At 38.6% G+C, this 18318-nt stretch overlaps 2 protein-coding genes across 2 annotated transcripts; both read right to left on the bottom strand.

Moving 5' to 3' along the window:
- The window catches only part of znf644b (zinc finger protein 644b), a 344993-nt gene that overhangs the window by 211643 nt on the left and 115032 nt on the right, over positions 1 to 18318 (bottom strand).
- Positions 8031 to 13136, bottom strand: barhl2 (BarH like homeobox 2). Of its 2 annotated transcripts, none has more exons than XM_088078149.1 (3): positions 10794 to 13136; positions 9841 to 10066; positions 8031 to 8702 (listed from the first exon to the last, which is right to left on the bottom strand). In XM_088078149.1, the coding sequence occupies exons 1-3, from the start codon at positions 11296 to 11298 to the stop codon at positions 8390 to 8392; spliced, it is 1044 nt and encodes a 347-aa protein (XP_087934275.1). In that variant the 5' UTR covers positions 11299 to 13136; the 3' UTR covers positions 8031 to 8389. The 2 variants fall into 2 exon arrangements, with proteins under 2 accessions (XP_087934275.1, XP_042339959.1); XM_042484025.2 differs by having other exon boundaries at positions 8032 to 8702; positions 10746 to 13122.

Genomic DNA, 18318 nt, shown 5'->3' with positions numbered 1-18318 from the left:
CAGCAGGACCTTCTCCCTACAATGAACCACAGCGCTAATTGTTCCATTACATCAACAATATCGCATCTGAAGAAGGAACAAAAGATTAGAAAAAAGAAAAACACAGAGGTAGGGACTAACTTGACATGCTAATTTTCATTAACCCTGATCTTTCGGTTCTTTCATCATCCGCCCTCCTCCCCGTCGTCTTGCTCGTACAGGGTGGCGAAGCTCTCAAATTATCCACAAGCATTCCAGCTATCACTAATTATCCAAAGAGTTCCTCATTAGGCTATTTCAAATCCAACCTTAGATCAACACTTACTCAGACCTCGGGGATTCTTGATTCCCAGCAGCGGTTAAACAAACAATCAGTTCAAAGGATCAGGTATTCTCCTTTAAGAGGAGAAAAAGCCACGGGTAAACAACTGCTCATTTGAAGAGAATGACTCCAGCGGCTCTCTGGCATGGATGCACCAATCTATAATTCATTTTGCTCAAATACATTCGATTTCTCTCTTAAATTGGGTCATTAAGTTATGAAAAGGTCTAAATAGAAGAGTGCTAGCTTAGCCCAGACAAAAGCCGCGGCTCTCTGCTGCTTCAGCTCACTGTTGCCACGTTTTAAAGCTGCTATAATCGATGGTTACGTTAACAATGGGTCGATTATGATTACTCGTGTGTGAACGGGGACTCTTGTAGTGATGAAGTTCTACAAGGTTTTATTGTTTATTCCTTTTGTGCATTTTGAATGTCATACCAGTGACTTCACTGTTTTGGTTTATACTCCCGATTTTTTACAACGACATTGCGAGAATAAATATTGGCATCGTACATTTTTCGTATGTACATGTATCATGCGATTTGATACATTTGTACGTTTTTATGCAGCAGATACATTTAAACTTTAGCAATGCTGAACAATGGTGATATGGTTAAGTGTGGACACAAAAACCAATTGATTATGGTTAGGAAAACATCGTATTTTGGCTTTAAATATCCATTTTTGTAAGCACACATTGATGTCTTGTTAAGAAAAGTAAAAATATATTTTAAAAAAAGAAACAAAATAATAATAATAGTAATGTAATAATAATAATCTTGTAGTATTATCCTAACAGGAAACACGGTGACCTCTTGTAAAGGAAAAATACAAAAACAAGACATTTGTGAATGGGAAATGCATTTGCATGGCTCCTTTCCAGTCATCAGACCACTAAAAGAAACCACTTTTACGCTTTTCACCCATCCACACACACATTAGCTCACTGCTAGCCGAAGATAATGTACACAGTACCAGCTGATACTCAGTAACCATATCAGCCATCAGGAGCAATTGTGGGCGACATGTGGTTCTGGAGAAACCAGGGATCGAACCGCCAATGTTCTGATTATCAGACGACCCGCTCTACATCCGGAGCCACAGCCGCCCCGTGGTTTGTGGTTCCATCCTCAGTGGAAACACGACAGGTTGCTAAAAACACCCATGTTTGGTGGCTAAAAGCAGAAAATGACATGAAAAGCATAGCAGGCGGATCCTGGACAAGAGGAGCAGCAGTCAACAACATGGAAAAAAGTCACCAAATGAGCACTGACCGCAAAATCTTATCAAAATGGGGAACATAATGGAGCATTTAGCACCTAATGTCTTTCTCAGGAGTGGAGGAGACCAAAACCGAGCTGAAATAAGAGTGAATATTAGACTTACATTTGTCAGATAGCCATATAACAAAATTCTGAATTAGTTTTGCTCCGTGTCTGCTGGATTTGTAAACACCAACTACACACACACACACACACACACACACACACTCACAAAATCGACATATCAAGAAAAGGTAGTATGTTTGTGCAGTATTCACAACATATTTCCATATCCCCCAAGTAGCCAAAAAATATGGTCCTGCTGTACGAGATGCCACAAGCCACACAGTTTTTAACCATTCATACACACCTAAACACACCAAAGGATCAGATATCAGGAGTAATTTGGGCCCAAGAATACTTGGACATGTGACCGGAGGAGCCGGGATCGAACTGCCAATCCTCCGATTAGAGGACGACCCGCTCTTCCACCTGAACCACAGCCACCCCTCTACTGTACACTGGTGTAAAGGACTGACCTGATATTTTCTTTTTGCATTATTTTTGCAAATTTTTGTGTCATTCATTTTTAAGTTTCTCATTGCTTTTGTTCAATGCTTTTGAAAGAAATCAAGCTTTTTGCTTAGATTTCAAAGGGCTGACACTGGACACAAAGGGTGGTCCACTGGGTCAAAGTCCTATGTTTGTTTGACCGATCCGTCCACTCCAACCTCCTCACTACGCAGACTTTGTGGCTCTTGCTCCCTTCATACAAAAAAAAGGAGGTCACATGATTGCAGCCTCTTTGCTCACAATTACGTTGACTATATATAAATTATGATGCATTACTTTTTTGTAGAGTATAAGTACAAACAGTGAATAAAAGCAGCCTGACTTTATACTCACGAGGGCCAACAGACAATCCAAGACTGGAGTACTTGAAAGGATGTTTGCAAAGTGCACGTTACACTGTCCTTTGTTTCCCCTTACAGAGGTAGACCCAAACAGCCGTCCCTATGCATGTTCCTCAGAGAGTTTCTGCAACTCCAACCAATCACAGTCCTAATGTGCAGTAATTTCAATTGCTTCTCAGCCCCCATCCTCCCGAGCACACTCCCTTAATGTCAGCTCTGCGCTCTGTGAAACACCACCAGAATTTGAGTCTGTCACTTAAAATATAATGCCGTCAGATCTGTTACTTTAACCTTGAAGCAATTAGCTGTTGCTGAGCCGTAATGAATCCTGACATCACTCCGCTGTGATGAAACCCCTAATTGCTCTGTAAAAATTGAAGCTTTTGACATCACTGCTGACAGACTTTTTTCTTCTTGGTTGTGCGGTCGCATGTGACGGCGCCTGGTTGAAACTTGAAAGGTAGCGGAGCTTCTCTGCCATCAGCTGTCCTGTCACTTGACAAAAAAGAGAGAGGGAAACTGGCTGGATTTGCTGAAATGATGAGGCCATTTAAACTATGATATGTCGCAGCTACGCGGCATCATTCAGCGGGACTGTTGCAGATGTCCGGGCTAGTCTGGGCTCAGGCGTGAGCCGGGTGTTTATGAGAGGACGAGCCGATGGCTTACAGCCTCCGTGTCAACAAGTCTGTTCCCCGGTTACTCCCTGCTCTGAACAACCAAACTTTAGCAGCGTTTTTAGTTACAGAAAGCTCTTTTCCTGACACTAATTTGGTTTTTGAACACAGAGAGGTAGCATGTAGCCAGGTCACTCTGGGATTTAAATAACAAAGAACGATCCGCTGTCATGGATTTCCAGAGTTAATAATATAGAAAACTGAACTGAAAATGAATCTCCAGTTAATCTGATATCCACAATGTATGCACAATGACAAAGAAAACAAGATATTTCAAAGCAAAATTATTTTTTGGCTGATTTCATACTATACTGACCAAATCAACTAAAACAAGGAAATAACCCTGATAAGTTCACTCCATATAAAGCATCTTTGAGGACTCTAAAAAAGTGCTATGTATATCTGATGTATTATTATTAAGTTTAGTAGTGATAAATTGAGAAATAAAAACCATTAACAATTAAATGTTTAGCATGTATGATGTTGAAGTCTGCTTAAAAACATGTCTCTTATGACTCCATAAGGAAGTGTTATATTGCATAATAACCTGCAAATGTTTTATCATTAAAAATGAATGCTAAATAATATTACAAGATGCGAGGATGTGGGTTCTGTTTCCAAATTTGGGGGAGCACATATGAAACGGGGGGTTGGGGGTGGGTGGGGATACTCTCCAACACCCCAGAAAATTTTTGCTTAATTTTCTGCATTCTGGTGATTTTTTAACGCACTATTTTTTGCTTTTTCTGCATGTAAATGTCTTTAATTTTGTCAAAACAAACTACTTTAATGTTTTAAGTACTGGAGACAAATCTTCTAAATATTGAGGGCTATGGGCCCCCTGCATCCCCCCGGAAATCTATGCCTATGGAAAGCTGCAGTGGGGGTGGGAAATACATTACAGCATAGTATAGCAAAATAGTATCAATACAGGGACCCCGAGCATTTCTTTTTTTTTAAATAATAAAACTTGTTAATGTTGCAAATACAAATTAAACATATTAAATCAATTGTTTTTTAGTCCACAGGATACATCTTGCAGAAAATAAAAATGGCTGAAGAGAGAAAATTTTATCTTAGATCAAATATATATTGACAATTTTTGCTAAAATTTACAGTTGAAAAAAAGGTAATAATTCGCAATATATCTCAATATACATTATCGCCTAAATGCTTAAAATCGCAATAATATTGTATTGTAGCTGAAATATTGTGATAATATCGTATCATGGGGCTTCTGGTGATTCCCACCTCTAATAGAGAGATGACTGTTTCCTTCAAAATATTTTTTTTCCTCCAATTTAAAAAAAAATATAATAAAGATTATAATACTGTTTGGATGACATCATTATAGTATACAGTGTGTATTTATTTTTCACGCTTTATTTAAAAAATATGTGGAGTAGACCGCACCTCTTTGCATCATCTTGCAGCTACACACTAAAATCTGACAGGTTGATTGCTTTAAAAAAATGTCACATATAACAATCTTAATTTATATTTATTTTATATCTAATCGTTAACTTTACTTAAAATCTAGTCATATTTACTTAATTTTGTAAAGTTGAAGCAAGTTAAAAATGAGTTTTAGCAATTTCAGAAAACAAAGTCATATTTGTATTTTCTTGATACAAAACAGAACTCAGATCTACTGACTTCATCACTGGCAAAATCCTCTTTGTGATGATCAAGTTAAGTCAGATCAACTTGGTTTACTGAAGTTGCAAACACTTAGAAAGAACAAGGTAATTTCAAGTATCATTTTTAAGCTGCAACAACTTCAATATTAAGAAAATATAGCTGAATTTTAAGTAAACTTAACAATTAAATAGAATGTGAACATATATAAGATTAAAAGTTATATTTACTTTCTTTTTTCAAGTTTTTTTTCCAAGATTATTTTAAGTTAAATCAATTTGTCAGGTTTTACAGTGAATATACATTATGTTCCTATTTTAAACTAAGATTTCATAATTTGTGGAGCAGACTGCACCTCTTAGCACACCCAAAGATTTTTTTCCCAGCAGAGTGCTGATGATTGGGAAAATAGTTTTTAAAAAATGCCCACGGAGGAAATATCAAGGTTGACTATCCAGCTCTGTTATCAGCCCACATAGCAACATGGTAGCAACCAACCCCCCCCCCAAAAAAAGTCCATCTTGTGCATTTTGTCCAAAATGTGCTCTACCTCGCAAACGGATCAAACTATTATTATGCAGAGCTTATATTCCTCCTGCAGGCTCGTTATGAAAAGGACTCATCAGTGAGGCAGGGGGACGGTAAAAACAGCAGCTGGTGAAGATGGTGCACAAGACGTATAGGAGAAGTTAACGCGAGGTTTTTTGGGGGGAAAGGGGGTGGGGTTAAATTTGTATTTAGTGAGTGATGTAGGAGATGTGATAATGAGAGGCCAAGGAGAGCAAGTGTTACCTCATTATTGTAATGAAAAAGATATCCCACCATTACATCAGTTGGAAAAAGTGGCAATTAAAGTGCCCAACAAGGTTCCTTGAGGCAAGAAGAAGAAGAAAACGACTCTCTAAAGCCCATCTGTTCTGGATAATATGCGCCATGTAAAAGAAAAGCCTAATCCTCTTTATTCAAGTCTGCTGCCCTTTTTTTCCACCAGTGATTGTGTTTTCTCAAGTATTGCTCATCTTTTCCACCAAAAACACCATTTGGCCTCGAATTCGAAGGGAGTCCAGTCTAAATTATTTTGGTATTTTTACGCAATTAAAATTTGTTTTAAAATCTCAAGATAATAATAAAAATAATAATGACAACAAGGATAATAATAATAAAATACATCCATAACAAATGCACAATGCCAATTTAAGCTCACTGTGGCCCACTTTAAACTGACTGAAAGCTGCTTTCTTTGGAAGAATAACACAAAAATATACACGCAAAAAAAAAAAAGAAAAAGATTATAGCAACGCCCAAAATTACCAGGTACTCTGAGGTGGGAGCAGCCTATTAATTCAGTGCTGCTGTACGGCTCAGGCTATTATTAATGAATTGGAACAGCCCGCACAACCGCCGACACCCCCACCCCTCCCACCCGCAGAGTGCAATAAATAAATAATGCTGCAGAAGTCATGCATATGAACAACATGCGTCGGCACTATACTGCAGTAATGGGCAGAAGCTGTAGGGTCAATATGGTAGGCTAATATTTTTCAACACTGGCGATATAGGCCAGAGCTGTTTTTACACTCTTACAAGGCCACGGCGATTTATTCTCCAACTGCGCGCGCTCCGACGCGCCTCCGCTGTATTATCCATAAACCCTGAGCTTTAATGAGAATGGATATTGTATTTAGTGTAATTACTCTGTATGAGGAGCGCGCCATAATCGCGCACTAGAGCCAGTGTAATTCTGGCCCTCGCAATTTGGTTAAATGGGGAAAAAAAGGCATCAAATGGCTGCAGTGAGTCCTCAAAGGTCCGTGCGTGCAGCGAAATACAAGAAAGTGAAAGCGCTGTTTTGCACTAAATGACTGAGAGAGGTGTCCATGCAGTGAATGACAAGCAGACGGCTTAAATAGGCGACATTAACATGTGTCCAAAGTATTAAGAAACAGCCAAACTTAAGCCTATATTGCTTCTGCTGGCAAAGTGACACTATGTAAAACTGGCGTGTTTTTTTTTTCCAAAACGTGAATTAAAACGCACCAATGTGTCTCAAATATGTCTGAAATTAAAATATAAGCAATAAGATAAGCGCTCAAAATGTTATTTCTAAAGGGAAATAAAAAATCGAAGGTAAATTAAAATAATGTTTGCACGCATTCCTCTTTTTTTCATAGATCAGCAAAGGTCAGTTTGGCTTTACTGTTAATAAGCGATGGTTTCAAAAGAGAAGAAACCCAAACAAACGGGCCCCGAGGCGCTAATTCACACGAAGCGCCCCCCCGACACATTCTCCGGGGGTGCGCGCTCATGGGAGGCTAAATAAAAAAAATCTAAGTATTTTGATAACATTTAATTTCAGACCCGCGCTGTGTTTGTTTAGTTTTGCTCCTGAACGTGCAGCATTTTACCGCAACAGCGAAACGCAGGATCATTTAATGCGCACTATCACTGCAAAATATTTAAAAAACAGAATACTAAAAAGATGCCAAAGCAGGATGATGCAAAAAAAAAAAAATGCAAATGACGGAGTGATGCAAAAATTAATGTGACACTGAAAAACACCACAATGTGCATTAAGATCAATAGAGATTATTTCCCCCTCCAAACTTCCTGAAACAAGTTCACTAACGCCTATTGGTTATTGAGAATGAGCAGATTATCAGCAGCTTCTCTTTTTTTTTCTTGCAGGCTTCTTCTGCTGCCTGATCGCTCACGCTGAGAAATTCAGGCTTATTGTCTGCTGTGCTCCCAGGGAACAGCTGCTAAGCCAAGGCCACATTCCCAGTATACCCCGACTCATCAAAACCATTCATCCCACCACCAATCAGCTGCTGCGCATCCATATGTATATGTGCTGGTAAACATAAATATAAAAGGCGTGGAAGGTGACCTCCCGGTCGGTGAGTTTGAAACTAAATTAAATATCTTGCAATTTGACCACCATATGCTCCTATAACTAATTATTTAGGATGATCCATTTGTGTCATAAAAAATTATGTCAAGATCAAAAAAGGGTGAGTTGAGGTTGAGTGGTTGACACCACTATAATTATTACAACTAATGTGTATACTAAATTATTTTCTCATAATAAAATAACAAAATGGCTATTTTTATAATATAAAAAATGTAAATGCTATGACGCTATTTAGAGAAATCCTCCGCGTTATAATCAATGATCTGTTATTGATGATTTTTTCTATTTAATTTTGCGCAAAAAAAATAATTTAAACTCCAGTTTGAATTGAGGCGTCTGCAGATTCGATTAGTATCATTACTTCTTTATTCATTCCGTTCTTCTCCATCTAATAAACTTTATAAGTTTATTTGCTAATGTAAGTGTATTTGTACAAAAGACAAACAAACAAACAATCAGACATGAGCAGTCCTTGGTGGTGGTCTGTCCCGGCCCGGACGCAGAGTCTTTCGGACTGGGCTTTTTTAGGCTATCTGCGCCTATATTAAATACCTCCTTTTTGTAAAATGTCTTTAAATGTGTCTTTTTTTGGGGGGGAGAACAAAGTCCTGCAGTGCGGCTCCGATGCAGTTACTCACATCACAAAGCAGCTTTCTGCTCGTTTTTCTCGTCTTGTTCTGGAGTTTTTATCGCGGGTGCGGCGTGCCGGGCATGGGGTTAGACAGGGGGTTTAGTGCCGGCTGCCCCCCCGGCCCAAGGCCATGAATGAGCACCCTCGGGACCAGAGGTCTCTGGAGGCTGGGATGCGGCGCGGTAGGAGTCCGGTACATGCTGCTGTACATGGCTGCGGCGGCCGCGGCGGCCGTCGTGCTGTCCACGGTGCCCAGCAGGCTCGGGTGGTAGAAATAGGGCGACGGGAACATTCTCTGTAAGGCCGAGTAGTTTCCTGCTTCAGCCAGCAGCTCCAATCCGACCGCCGTTTGCCTCTTCCACTTCGTCCTGGAAATCAGATCAAAATACAACAGATGAATTATTTAATCAGCTCGCTCTCGCGCTAATTCCCCAAACGGCCCCTTAATTGGTATGCACGGGCCTAATTATTGCAGGCACCAAATTATGGCTAAGGTTTAATTAGGAGAGAAAGAAAGAGAAAGAAAATATCTATCCGATTGGTGCAAACTTATAATACTTTTCTCACATCTGCACAAGAACAATAAATATAAGCCTTATAATAAACAAGAACACCTTTATTTTGAAGAGTCGCGGGTAAAATAAAAGTTATAGAATTTTAAAAGAAGCTTTGAGCGCGACAATGTATTTTTTTAAACTTATTTTTAGCAATTATACCAATGAGGTAAATTATGCTTTTAACAAAATATATATTTCAAGAAATATATTTCGTGACATCTACAATCATGAACCGATTAATTCTTTAAATATATTGCAGGCAATGAGCACAGAGAAGATGCAAACCAGAAAGTGCCAGCATGCAGAAATTCACAACATTTTTCATTTTCAAAACAATTTCTTCTGCAAAAAATACACCTCAAATGTGACACGAGAAATGCATTAAATTAGATTTGTCACGACTGGAATGTGTTTAAATGCATTTAGTAAATAATATGCTCATATTTTCTTAAATAGTTTTTTTCTTGAAAATAAGAATGCAAAAAATGATCGTGCCTTCCGAGCAATTAGAATTAAAAGTTATGAATTATGTGCCTCTGTGTATTCATGCACTGAATTTACATGAATTAGAAGTGCAAGTGTTATCAAAATAAAGGCCTATCAAACATGTACAATAAACTGACTGACAAAAATTATTCAGCTGCATTAAGTGTTTCTTAAATAAAAATATATATTATATATATATATATATATATAATATTCTAGAGACAAAAATGAGTGGAGCATCAAAGGTTTGAAAGTGATTCTTTAACAATGTGTAATAAAATGTTAACATTTTTTTTAAATGATGAAAAATCCCAATTTGGTTCCGGTTGGTTTTGATACTAACTGACTCGGATTATTTCTGTACATTTTTTAGTTTTTTATTTGTATTTTCCAGGCTGTGTTGTTGCAGATTGTTATGTCTGGGTTTGTTGTGTCTGCCCTTCAGGGATGCTGCGGTACCCACCGTCTGTTTTGGTACCAGGTCTTGACTTGTGTGTCCGTCAGGTTGAGAGCCGCGGCCAGGTCCATGCGGTCCTGCACGCTGAGGTATTTTTGTCGCTCGAAGCTCCTCTCCAGCTGGTTGAGCTGGTGGTCGGTAAAGGCTGTCCGTGCTTTACGAGGCTTTTTCGTGCGCATCGGTGGACTGTCTCTGCTACTGGAGATTTCCCGGTCGCCTTCTTCTTTAGTCCCTGAACACAGAGGTGAGACATCAACAATTAGGCCTTCGCTGCAGAAAAAATCTCCACTTTATAAAAAATGTCCAAAATTACACATATTCTTCCTCTCAACGCAGAGCCCGTTAAAACTACCAAAAATAACCTCACGCAGGTGCGCGCTCAGCCTCCACGCCTCCAGTCAAACTTTCACCAACTCTTATCGCTCCAAGTGCTCTCTCTCCCTCACTAACACACACTCACACACACACGTGTGGCACAAAAAAAGAGAATGTGTGTGTATTTGTCACCTGAAGTTTTTTAGTTCTTTTCCTTCAGAAAACGAGAAATCAATATGTCAATCCATCTCTATTTGTAGCTGGTTTCCAGTGCACCGTGATCCCCCCTCTAGGAAGAACAATAATCTCTCTAATTGACCCACTAGGGAGGCCTCGCGCACGGGGAAAATCACCAGGCTTACATCTGTTTTCACATCTATTAGACTAATAAAGGAAGCTGGAAGTCAGACAAAGAATCAGACAGTTATTTTTTTCATTATCAACAGAATTATTTTTAGCTCACTGATTTATTTTTGGTGAATTCCTCCTCTTTGGCTATTTTGTAGCCACCTCAACTACATTTTACGCAAAAAGAAAACGCGAATCTAAAAAGCGATTTTTTTGCTAGGATAAATTATCTTTTTTGGGGCTCTTACCGTTGCATTTCATTTCACTCTGAATGTCGTCTCTTTTGTCCAACTTGCCTCTGTTTTCGTCTTGTTCCAACTTGGGCCTGAAGCCGTCCGGAGCCGTGGCACTTTCTGGTTTTGGCGTGTGATGCGGTGAGGATACACTGGTGCTGTAAGGTGCGCAGGCTGCCAGCGGTTTACTGTCGCCCAAAATGTCTTTGATTAAAAACGAAGAGGTGGCTGTCCTCGGGGCGCAGCCGGCCCCGCCGAGCGGCTGCTGCTGCTGAGGCGACAGCGGCAAACTCTGCGGCTGGTTGTGGTGATGGTGGTGATGCTGAAGGCTGTCCTGGACCAGATGCGGATCGCCGGCGTGCTCCATGGTGACCGAGATGGGGGACGAAGGGGCTGTTCCCACAGTGTCTATCTCCGAGCATGGTGAAGGGGTTGCCTGGCTCCTGAAATCCGCTGTCCTGCTGTCGCCGAGCCGGAAATCTCCGTTCATGAGCACGGGGTTGCCAGAATTAGAAGCGCTGGATAAAATAGTGTCTATCCCAAAACTCGACCCGCTGGATCCTTCCATATTAAGAAAGGAGTGATGAAGTCTTCATAACAACAGTGCAGACGCTTCTCCTCCACGAGAAAAAGTCAGCAAAATTAACTCGGAGTTGCAGAAAAAAAATTAAAAACAGTTGAGAAATAAACCCAGGAGAGAGAGAAAATCCAAGCGGCTCCAAGACATTCAGGGAAAATGCGCAAAAGCAAAGTGTGGGTCTGCGTAGTCCACGTCGCTTTTTGTGTTTGGATATTGAACTTTGTGTTAAAAGTTGAGGCGTATAGAGAGATATACATAGGGCTGACTCCTCGACATCAGGCTCCCCCTTTTTGCTGCTAATCGCTCCAGTGTTGCTCTACAATGACTTCCTATACTGACGTCACGGCCCACGGCGAGGGGGAATTAATATTTTCTCCTTTATAATAAACACTCGACGCCTTTTCTCTCCATCCACCCCCCCTCCTCCCCACCTTCCGCCGCTGCCATTGGCTCACATCCTGACCGGCTCCGGCACCTCACCAATCAGTGAGTTGTTTCTTTATCTAGACAGTTCAAGCCAGCCATTGAGTTGAGTTTAATTCTGGGATAGCTCTTTAAAAAAAAAACAGGAAAAAAACATGAGTGCTTTAAGGCCAAAACAGTTTTATGTGAAGCTGCGACTGCAGAAAGAAGAGAAAAAATAATAAAAGAAAATTAAATTGAAAAAGTCCAACTAAAAGCGAGAAATCCACAGCAGCTCCAGCACTATGGTAGGATGAAATTAATTTAATTTCTTACATAATTCATTGACTTTTTAAAATGTATTGCTAAACTTTATGCGTAAAAGCTGTGGCTAAAAGGCGCAACTGTTGCCATGTTTTTAAATTTTTCCATTTCAGAACTGGTTTTGACTGAAAATAAATAAATGTGAGCACGAGGCCATCCTGAGATGCGTTAGCAGTACTGTGTCACGCATCTATCTTTATGGATATATATTCTAAAAGCCGCGAGGTCGACATATTTAGGAATGGGGAGGAGTGCCTGGTGACTGTCATGACAGCGCATCTTGTTAATAACCATGTCATCCTAATTAGTAAAGTAATTATGAGGTGCTAATGAGCGTTCAAAGGTAGTAGGAATTCAGTACTTCTTCTTCTTCCCCCCTCCCTTCTCGATTTGAAGGATATGGAGGAAAATGTGCGGCGCGTTCAGCTGACAAAGTGTCTGCACGCAGGCTGTACTCGTGTGCGTGCGTGTGTGTGTGTGTGTGTGTGTGTGTGCGCGCGCGCGTGCTCTCCGGATGATGTCTGTTCATGGGAAATGTCACTTCTCACAGATAGGTGAATGTATGCTCGTGCTGCACGTTTTTTTTTCTTTCTTTTTTTAGCGGACGTGAATTTTTCGTTCAGATGGATTTCCTCCACAGCCTCTCCGCACTTTACCGGAATCTGAGGACGAATCACCGAGCGGCGTTGTCTTATTATTTTTTCTTCTTCTGCTTTTTCTTCTTCAGCAGGTTGCTAATGATGATGATGATTATTGATGTGAGGCGGATGAAGATTTTATGCTGTTGTTGACGCTGTTCAGAAATCCGGATTTGTAGGTTTGTTCCTCATTTAAATTATTCATTTCTTAAATTGCAATTATCCAGGGACTTTAATTAAAACTCGATTTATTTATTGTCTTTGTTTTTATTCTATTAATCTTTGCATGCAGAAATTTAGAAATGTATTATAATTCTTATATTTAAAAAGAAAAGCAACTCACCCTTTTATATTAAAAGTGTATTTTAGGTATTTAAATTATTTGTCTTCGATTTAAAAAAAAACATCACACTGACACAACGCTGCACCATAAAATGAAAATGATGAACTTTTATAAATAATTCAAATGATTTAAATTACAAACAAGCTGACTCTAATTAACAGCTTAAATATTTTTGATTATTCACACATGCTTAAATGCTCAATAAGTGTTTTTTTCTTGAATTAAATAAGAAATGGTGTTCATTTTTTATTTAAACATTTATTTAAAAAATAAAACAAAATCCGTTTTCTATCAGGCCAAACACCAAGTAAATTAAATCTTTTATAAATGCTCCTAAATGTTGCAGTGAGTAGAAATGTAGAAATAGGGAGTTTATATTTTACTGACTGGTAAATGAGCTCATGCATGCTCCTCGGCTGCATTTCTCCCGCACGAGATGCAGACTTTGAGCACAAGGCGGCGACAAAAGCGAGTGTGCAAGTTCATGAGCAAACTGAGGCCTCAGCTGCCCTTTAATGACTCCACTCACAGGACTTGGTATTAAATTAATACGGACTTTAAAATAATTACACACCAGCCAGCCGCTGATGAAGCTCTAAAACAAAGTGACAGTCACAGATCAGAACAACAACACGAAAAGATGTCCCCCCCCCCCCAAACAGTGGAAACCAATTAGAATATCCTGTCCACATGTAATCAGGCCTTTTCTCCACCTTATTCCCTACAAATCGCTCCGATCGGATCAAAGCGATGCTTAAACATGTCAGTCAATGTGTGTGCAGGCGCACGAGCTGCTCATCAGCCGCAAAACAGGAACAATCAATCGCTTTATTAGCTTTAAGGCGCCGCGGGAGCAAATTGAATGCGACCAGTTAGGGTATCGTCTTATTGGCCCCAGCTGATGGTCGATGATGGGACGATGTAACAGTGGCTGGCACCATATTGATTCTCTGGCGGCTTCGCGTGTAAGCTGTCACTTCACCGCTGGCGACCTTTAGGTTGCACAGTTGCAGCGTTTACACACAGACACCCCGCATTTAGACTGTCAATCAGTGCCGGGGACAACCTGGACCACGCAGGGACACAGGGGCCACCGTGCAACATTAAAAACAATACAAAATGACAACAAAAATAATAAATAAAGGTTAGAATAAAGATGGAAATTAGCTGGATGTCCCCTGCATGTTTTATGGCACACTGGCTGTCTCATTTATTTAATTACACTTAAGTACCAACGTCATGAAAGGCAGCACCCAATCAGGATGAATGAGAGACCATTAAGGGGTTTTGTGATTGGTTATGACGGAATTATGTACGCAGAAATTTATTCGTGATTGGTTTTTGACAGGGTTTTTCCCGCCTCAGAATAATAGAATAGAAAAAAAACATTAAACATTTTTTTCATTAAACGTTAATTTTCCCATTTTATATAATTGCTTTTCAATTTAAAGGTGGCAATAAAAGATCACTTTAAGCCATCGCCAGGATTTTTTCCTAATTTTAAGTTATATCAAAAAATAAAATTTAAAAAAAGTTACATTTTAATTAAAAAAAGGGGGAGTTTGTAATCTATTACAGTCACTCACGAGAAGAATACTAGTCACGGACATCTTTTAAGTCAATAAAACGTATTGATGATTCAGATTGAGAATTAAAAATTAACACTTTGTGAAATAATCAAATATGATAAATGATAAGAAATAATCACAGTTTAACAGACGTTTCTTTTAACTGGAAATACATTTCAAGTAATTATTTTTTTTTATTTATTAATGTGCCTATGAGTAGTAGTAGTAGCAGTAGTAGTAGTAGCAGTAGTAGTAGTAGTACCATAATTTATTTATTTCTTTCTTTTAAGCAATTGCAAATTTCTGTGGCGATACTTCAAATTAGAAACATTTGAGCGAAATTTGGAAGAGTCCTGCATTTATACTTCACATAGTCATGGTATGAAACTGGTCATAGCAGTGGCATGTGCAGGGTGTGGTCTAATGTCTGGATGACCGTCCCATTAAAGTGCTGTTGTCTGTGACAGATGGTCGGGGAATTACACTGATTAAAAGCTGCAAAAGGACAAGCTGTCTGACGGTATGTCTGGAGTCAGAAGATCATATCAAACACATCAGCCACATGTCTCTTTTGTTTGCTGCTCAATGTTTAATTGGAGGAATGCGATTATTAAAAAGCTAAATATTTTAATGTCCATGAAGAAGAATCTGCGGCTGTCAAACCTCCACTTCAGAAAATGCACACCCTGCTGGATTATTCACAACCCTAAAAATCAAATCCTCTAAAATCCTGGAGCCGTGTTGGTGAAAATCACTCCGGTGCAATAAAGACTTTCTTCTGGTGAGAAAAGAAAAGTGAAAATGAACCTGTGTGAAAAAATCTTCCCAAACTTCGGGATCATTTTAACACCTGGGCACACAGAGGTCCCATGTGTCCCTAAGTATGTGGCTCCAGTGAAAATCACACACTTCAGATTTTTGTGTATTTGCGTCCCTCCCAAGAGGTAAACTGAGAGAGTGTATGTTTCGAGGAGAGCTGGTGGAAACTTACAGTATTTTCAAAATCTCCAGTGATCTAACAATTGACACAGAAGTTAAAAAGGAAATAAAAACATCCGAATTGCTCCAAACACATCGGTCCAGTAACTGACTGAATGTCGATCCCTGAACATGTCCTGAAATAATCACATCTTTGCACATTTGTTAGCGACAACACTTGGAATAATTGTGGTTTTTATCTTAAATCTGTGTGGCTCAGAAAAGGACAATCAAAGGTCAACATTTCTATTTTTTTCTTCTCAAACTTTATCGTTTTCCTCTCTCTGAATATAACCTGGTGCACTCATGTAACTCTTCGCACTCACTACGAGTCATTTCAAAAGTATTCATCAAAATAAATCACACGTCAAAACTGCAATCACTACAAAAACGACCACTTGTAATGCCAAGTTATTCTTTACATGCACTTTTCATTCCTGGAATAATCGCCTCCACAGTGCTGCAACATGTGCAGGAAGTGACTGCTGCACTGACAACTGAATCTGACTTACAGACCACATTGTAGATAAAAAACTAACTGAGATAAAAATCTCTGTTTCAAAGGTGATCTGGCCAAGAAAGAAGCAAACTTACGCGCCAAGTTCACACATTCATTCATACGTTCATGCAAAGTAAAAAACTGCAGTCCACTCATCAAAAGAAGTTGAATTAACAGACAAAAAAACATATAAACTGCTACTCTTGTAGAAAGAGCAGCTTGTAGTGTAACTTTAACCCTTTGAAACCTGGATTGACATCACTTTTCTTGAGCTGCATTCAGATGCCTTTGACAAGTATTTCAAGCTTTTACAATTAGTAAATTGTTTGATTTCTTCCCAAAAACATGGGAAAAAAGGCCGTGAGCAACAAGGCAAGAAATGTCCTGCAAATTCAAAGAAATTATTAGATTTCGATTTTATTTTTTTAAAGTTTTAACTTTATTTTTTGCTCACTTTTGAGTAATATTTTCTTAAGTTGCTCAAACTCAACTATGATTTACTTGATCAAAGTTTTGGATACGATTTAGCTTTAAAAATAAGTATATTAACGCCTAATAAAGTCTAATGTAGTTGTAATGAGGCGCACAAACATTTAATGTGTTTATTTGTGTATTTATAACTTTAAATATAACAATGTTAAACAACAATAAACAGTTAATAAGCGTTTTTTCCCAAGCTATTATCGTCATTAAACTAATAAGCAACTCATACCAGCAGGTTTCAAACTGTCGATCTTTTTATTGTCGAATATGGAAAAAGTAGTTTGACAAAGATGAATAAATCTTAATCAAGGTCCACTTATTTGATTTGTCCCGGGGCTTTCAGCCACATCCAATGGCCTTCATCATTTTTAGATGGAGTTTTTCACGGAGAGGGAAGAAATATTCATAAATAAAGCTATCATAAACATTAATACTTAAGTAATAAATATAATAGTACAACTCGTTGATATCAGGGCTGCAACTTATTCTCGCTGTCGATCAATCTGTCGATTTTATCCTTGATTCATTAATTAGCTGTTTTGTCTATAAAGATGGTGTAAAATATTGATCAGCGTTTCCAAAAGCATGAGATGACGTCCTCGAATGTCTTTGTTTGTCCAGAACCCAAAGATATTCAATTTACAAGTAAAAAAAAAAAAGACGAAATAAGGAAAATATCTTCATCTAAGAAGCTGGAATCAGATAACATTGAATTATTTTTTTCAAAAAAAAAAAGAAAGAAAAAAGTGATACATCAATTATAGAATTGGCTGGTGATTAATTGACCACTTGGCAATTAATTGATTAATTATGCAGCAAATAAATACATCATAATCTGTAATTATATATGTGAATGAAAACTAAAGATGTATTTATTATAAAACACCTTTGGTTTATTATTAGTGACTGTGATTAGACACCAGTTGGTGCTTCATAAAAGTTGGAGCTGTTGACTTTTACACTAATAACCCTTAAAAATGACTTTATATTTGTTTACAAGAACATTATAGTGTGTTATATACAATTTTTTAAGCATTAATATACTGCTCATAAATACAAAATGTAGGCGAGAGGGGGGCATGAGTCATACAGTGTTAGTTTAAGTTATAATTTAGTAGTTTAATTAATTTCTGTTTTCATTGAAATATTAATTAAAACACTAAAATATTCTCGTCATGTTTATAATTTTGCATCCTGCTGTCATTTGCATTTCTGAATGTCGTCAAACAAGTGAAAAACAAACTGAGAACACGCCACACTGACCTGATGAGTTAATAACACTGCAGTCTTTCAGATTTCAGAGCATATGAGCCCAAAAAGTGTGTTCAGCTGCAGCATCAGTGTGGCGGATGTTCGAGGACATTCACACTAAATTACTCTCTTTTACGAGTATATTAGTGATCGGATTACACATGCAGGACAACACCACCTCTCCTCCTGCAAATGGATAACATTTTTCATTTCGGTGTGACGGAGAGAGGCTAAGACGACGCGATGATGGGAATCAAATTTCAATGCCAAATTACATCCCAGGAGCTTTGGAATTAAAGGTTGCAGCGTGAGAGCGATCTGACATTTAGGACGGACATATTGTATGTTATTTCAACCTCTAAACGTCATTTCCACTCATGCAGTAATGAAACATGTGACATTCAGGTTCAATTTGAAGCGCAGGTTATTCCGCGGCGTACAGTTCAAAATAAAGCAGGAGGAAGAGGAGAGTCTGCTTTTATCATCGAGGGTTAGCACATCTCCAGACTGATATGAGAATAA

Source organism: Plectropomus leopardus, chromosome 5 (genome assembly GCF_026936395.1).
Source record: "Plectropomus leopardus strain MGB_pleo_1.0 chromosome 5, ASM2693639v1, whole genome shotgun sequence".
NCBI lineage: Eukaryota > Metazoa > Chordata > Actinopteri > Perciformes > Serranidae > Plectropomus > Plectropomus leopardus.
Note: the sequence above shows the minus strand (reverse complement) of the source record. Positions and strands in the feature narration are given on the sequence as shown.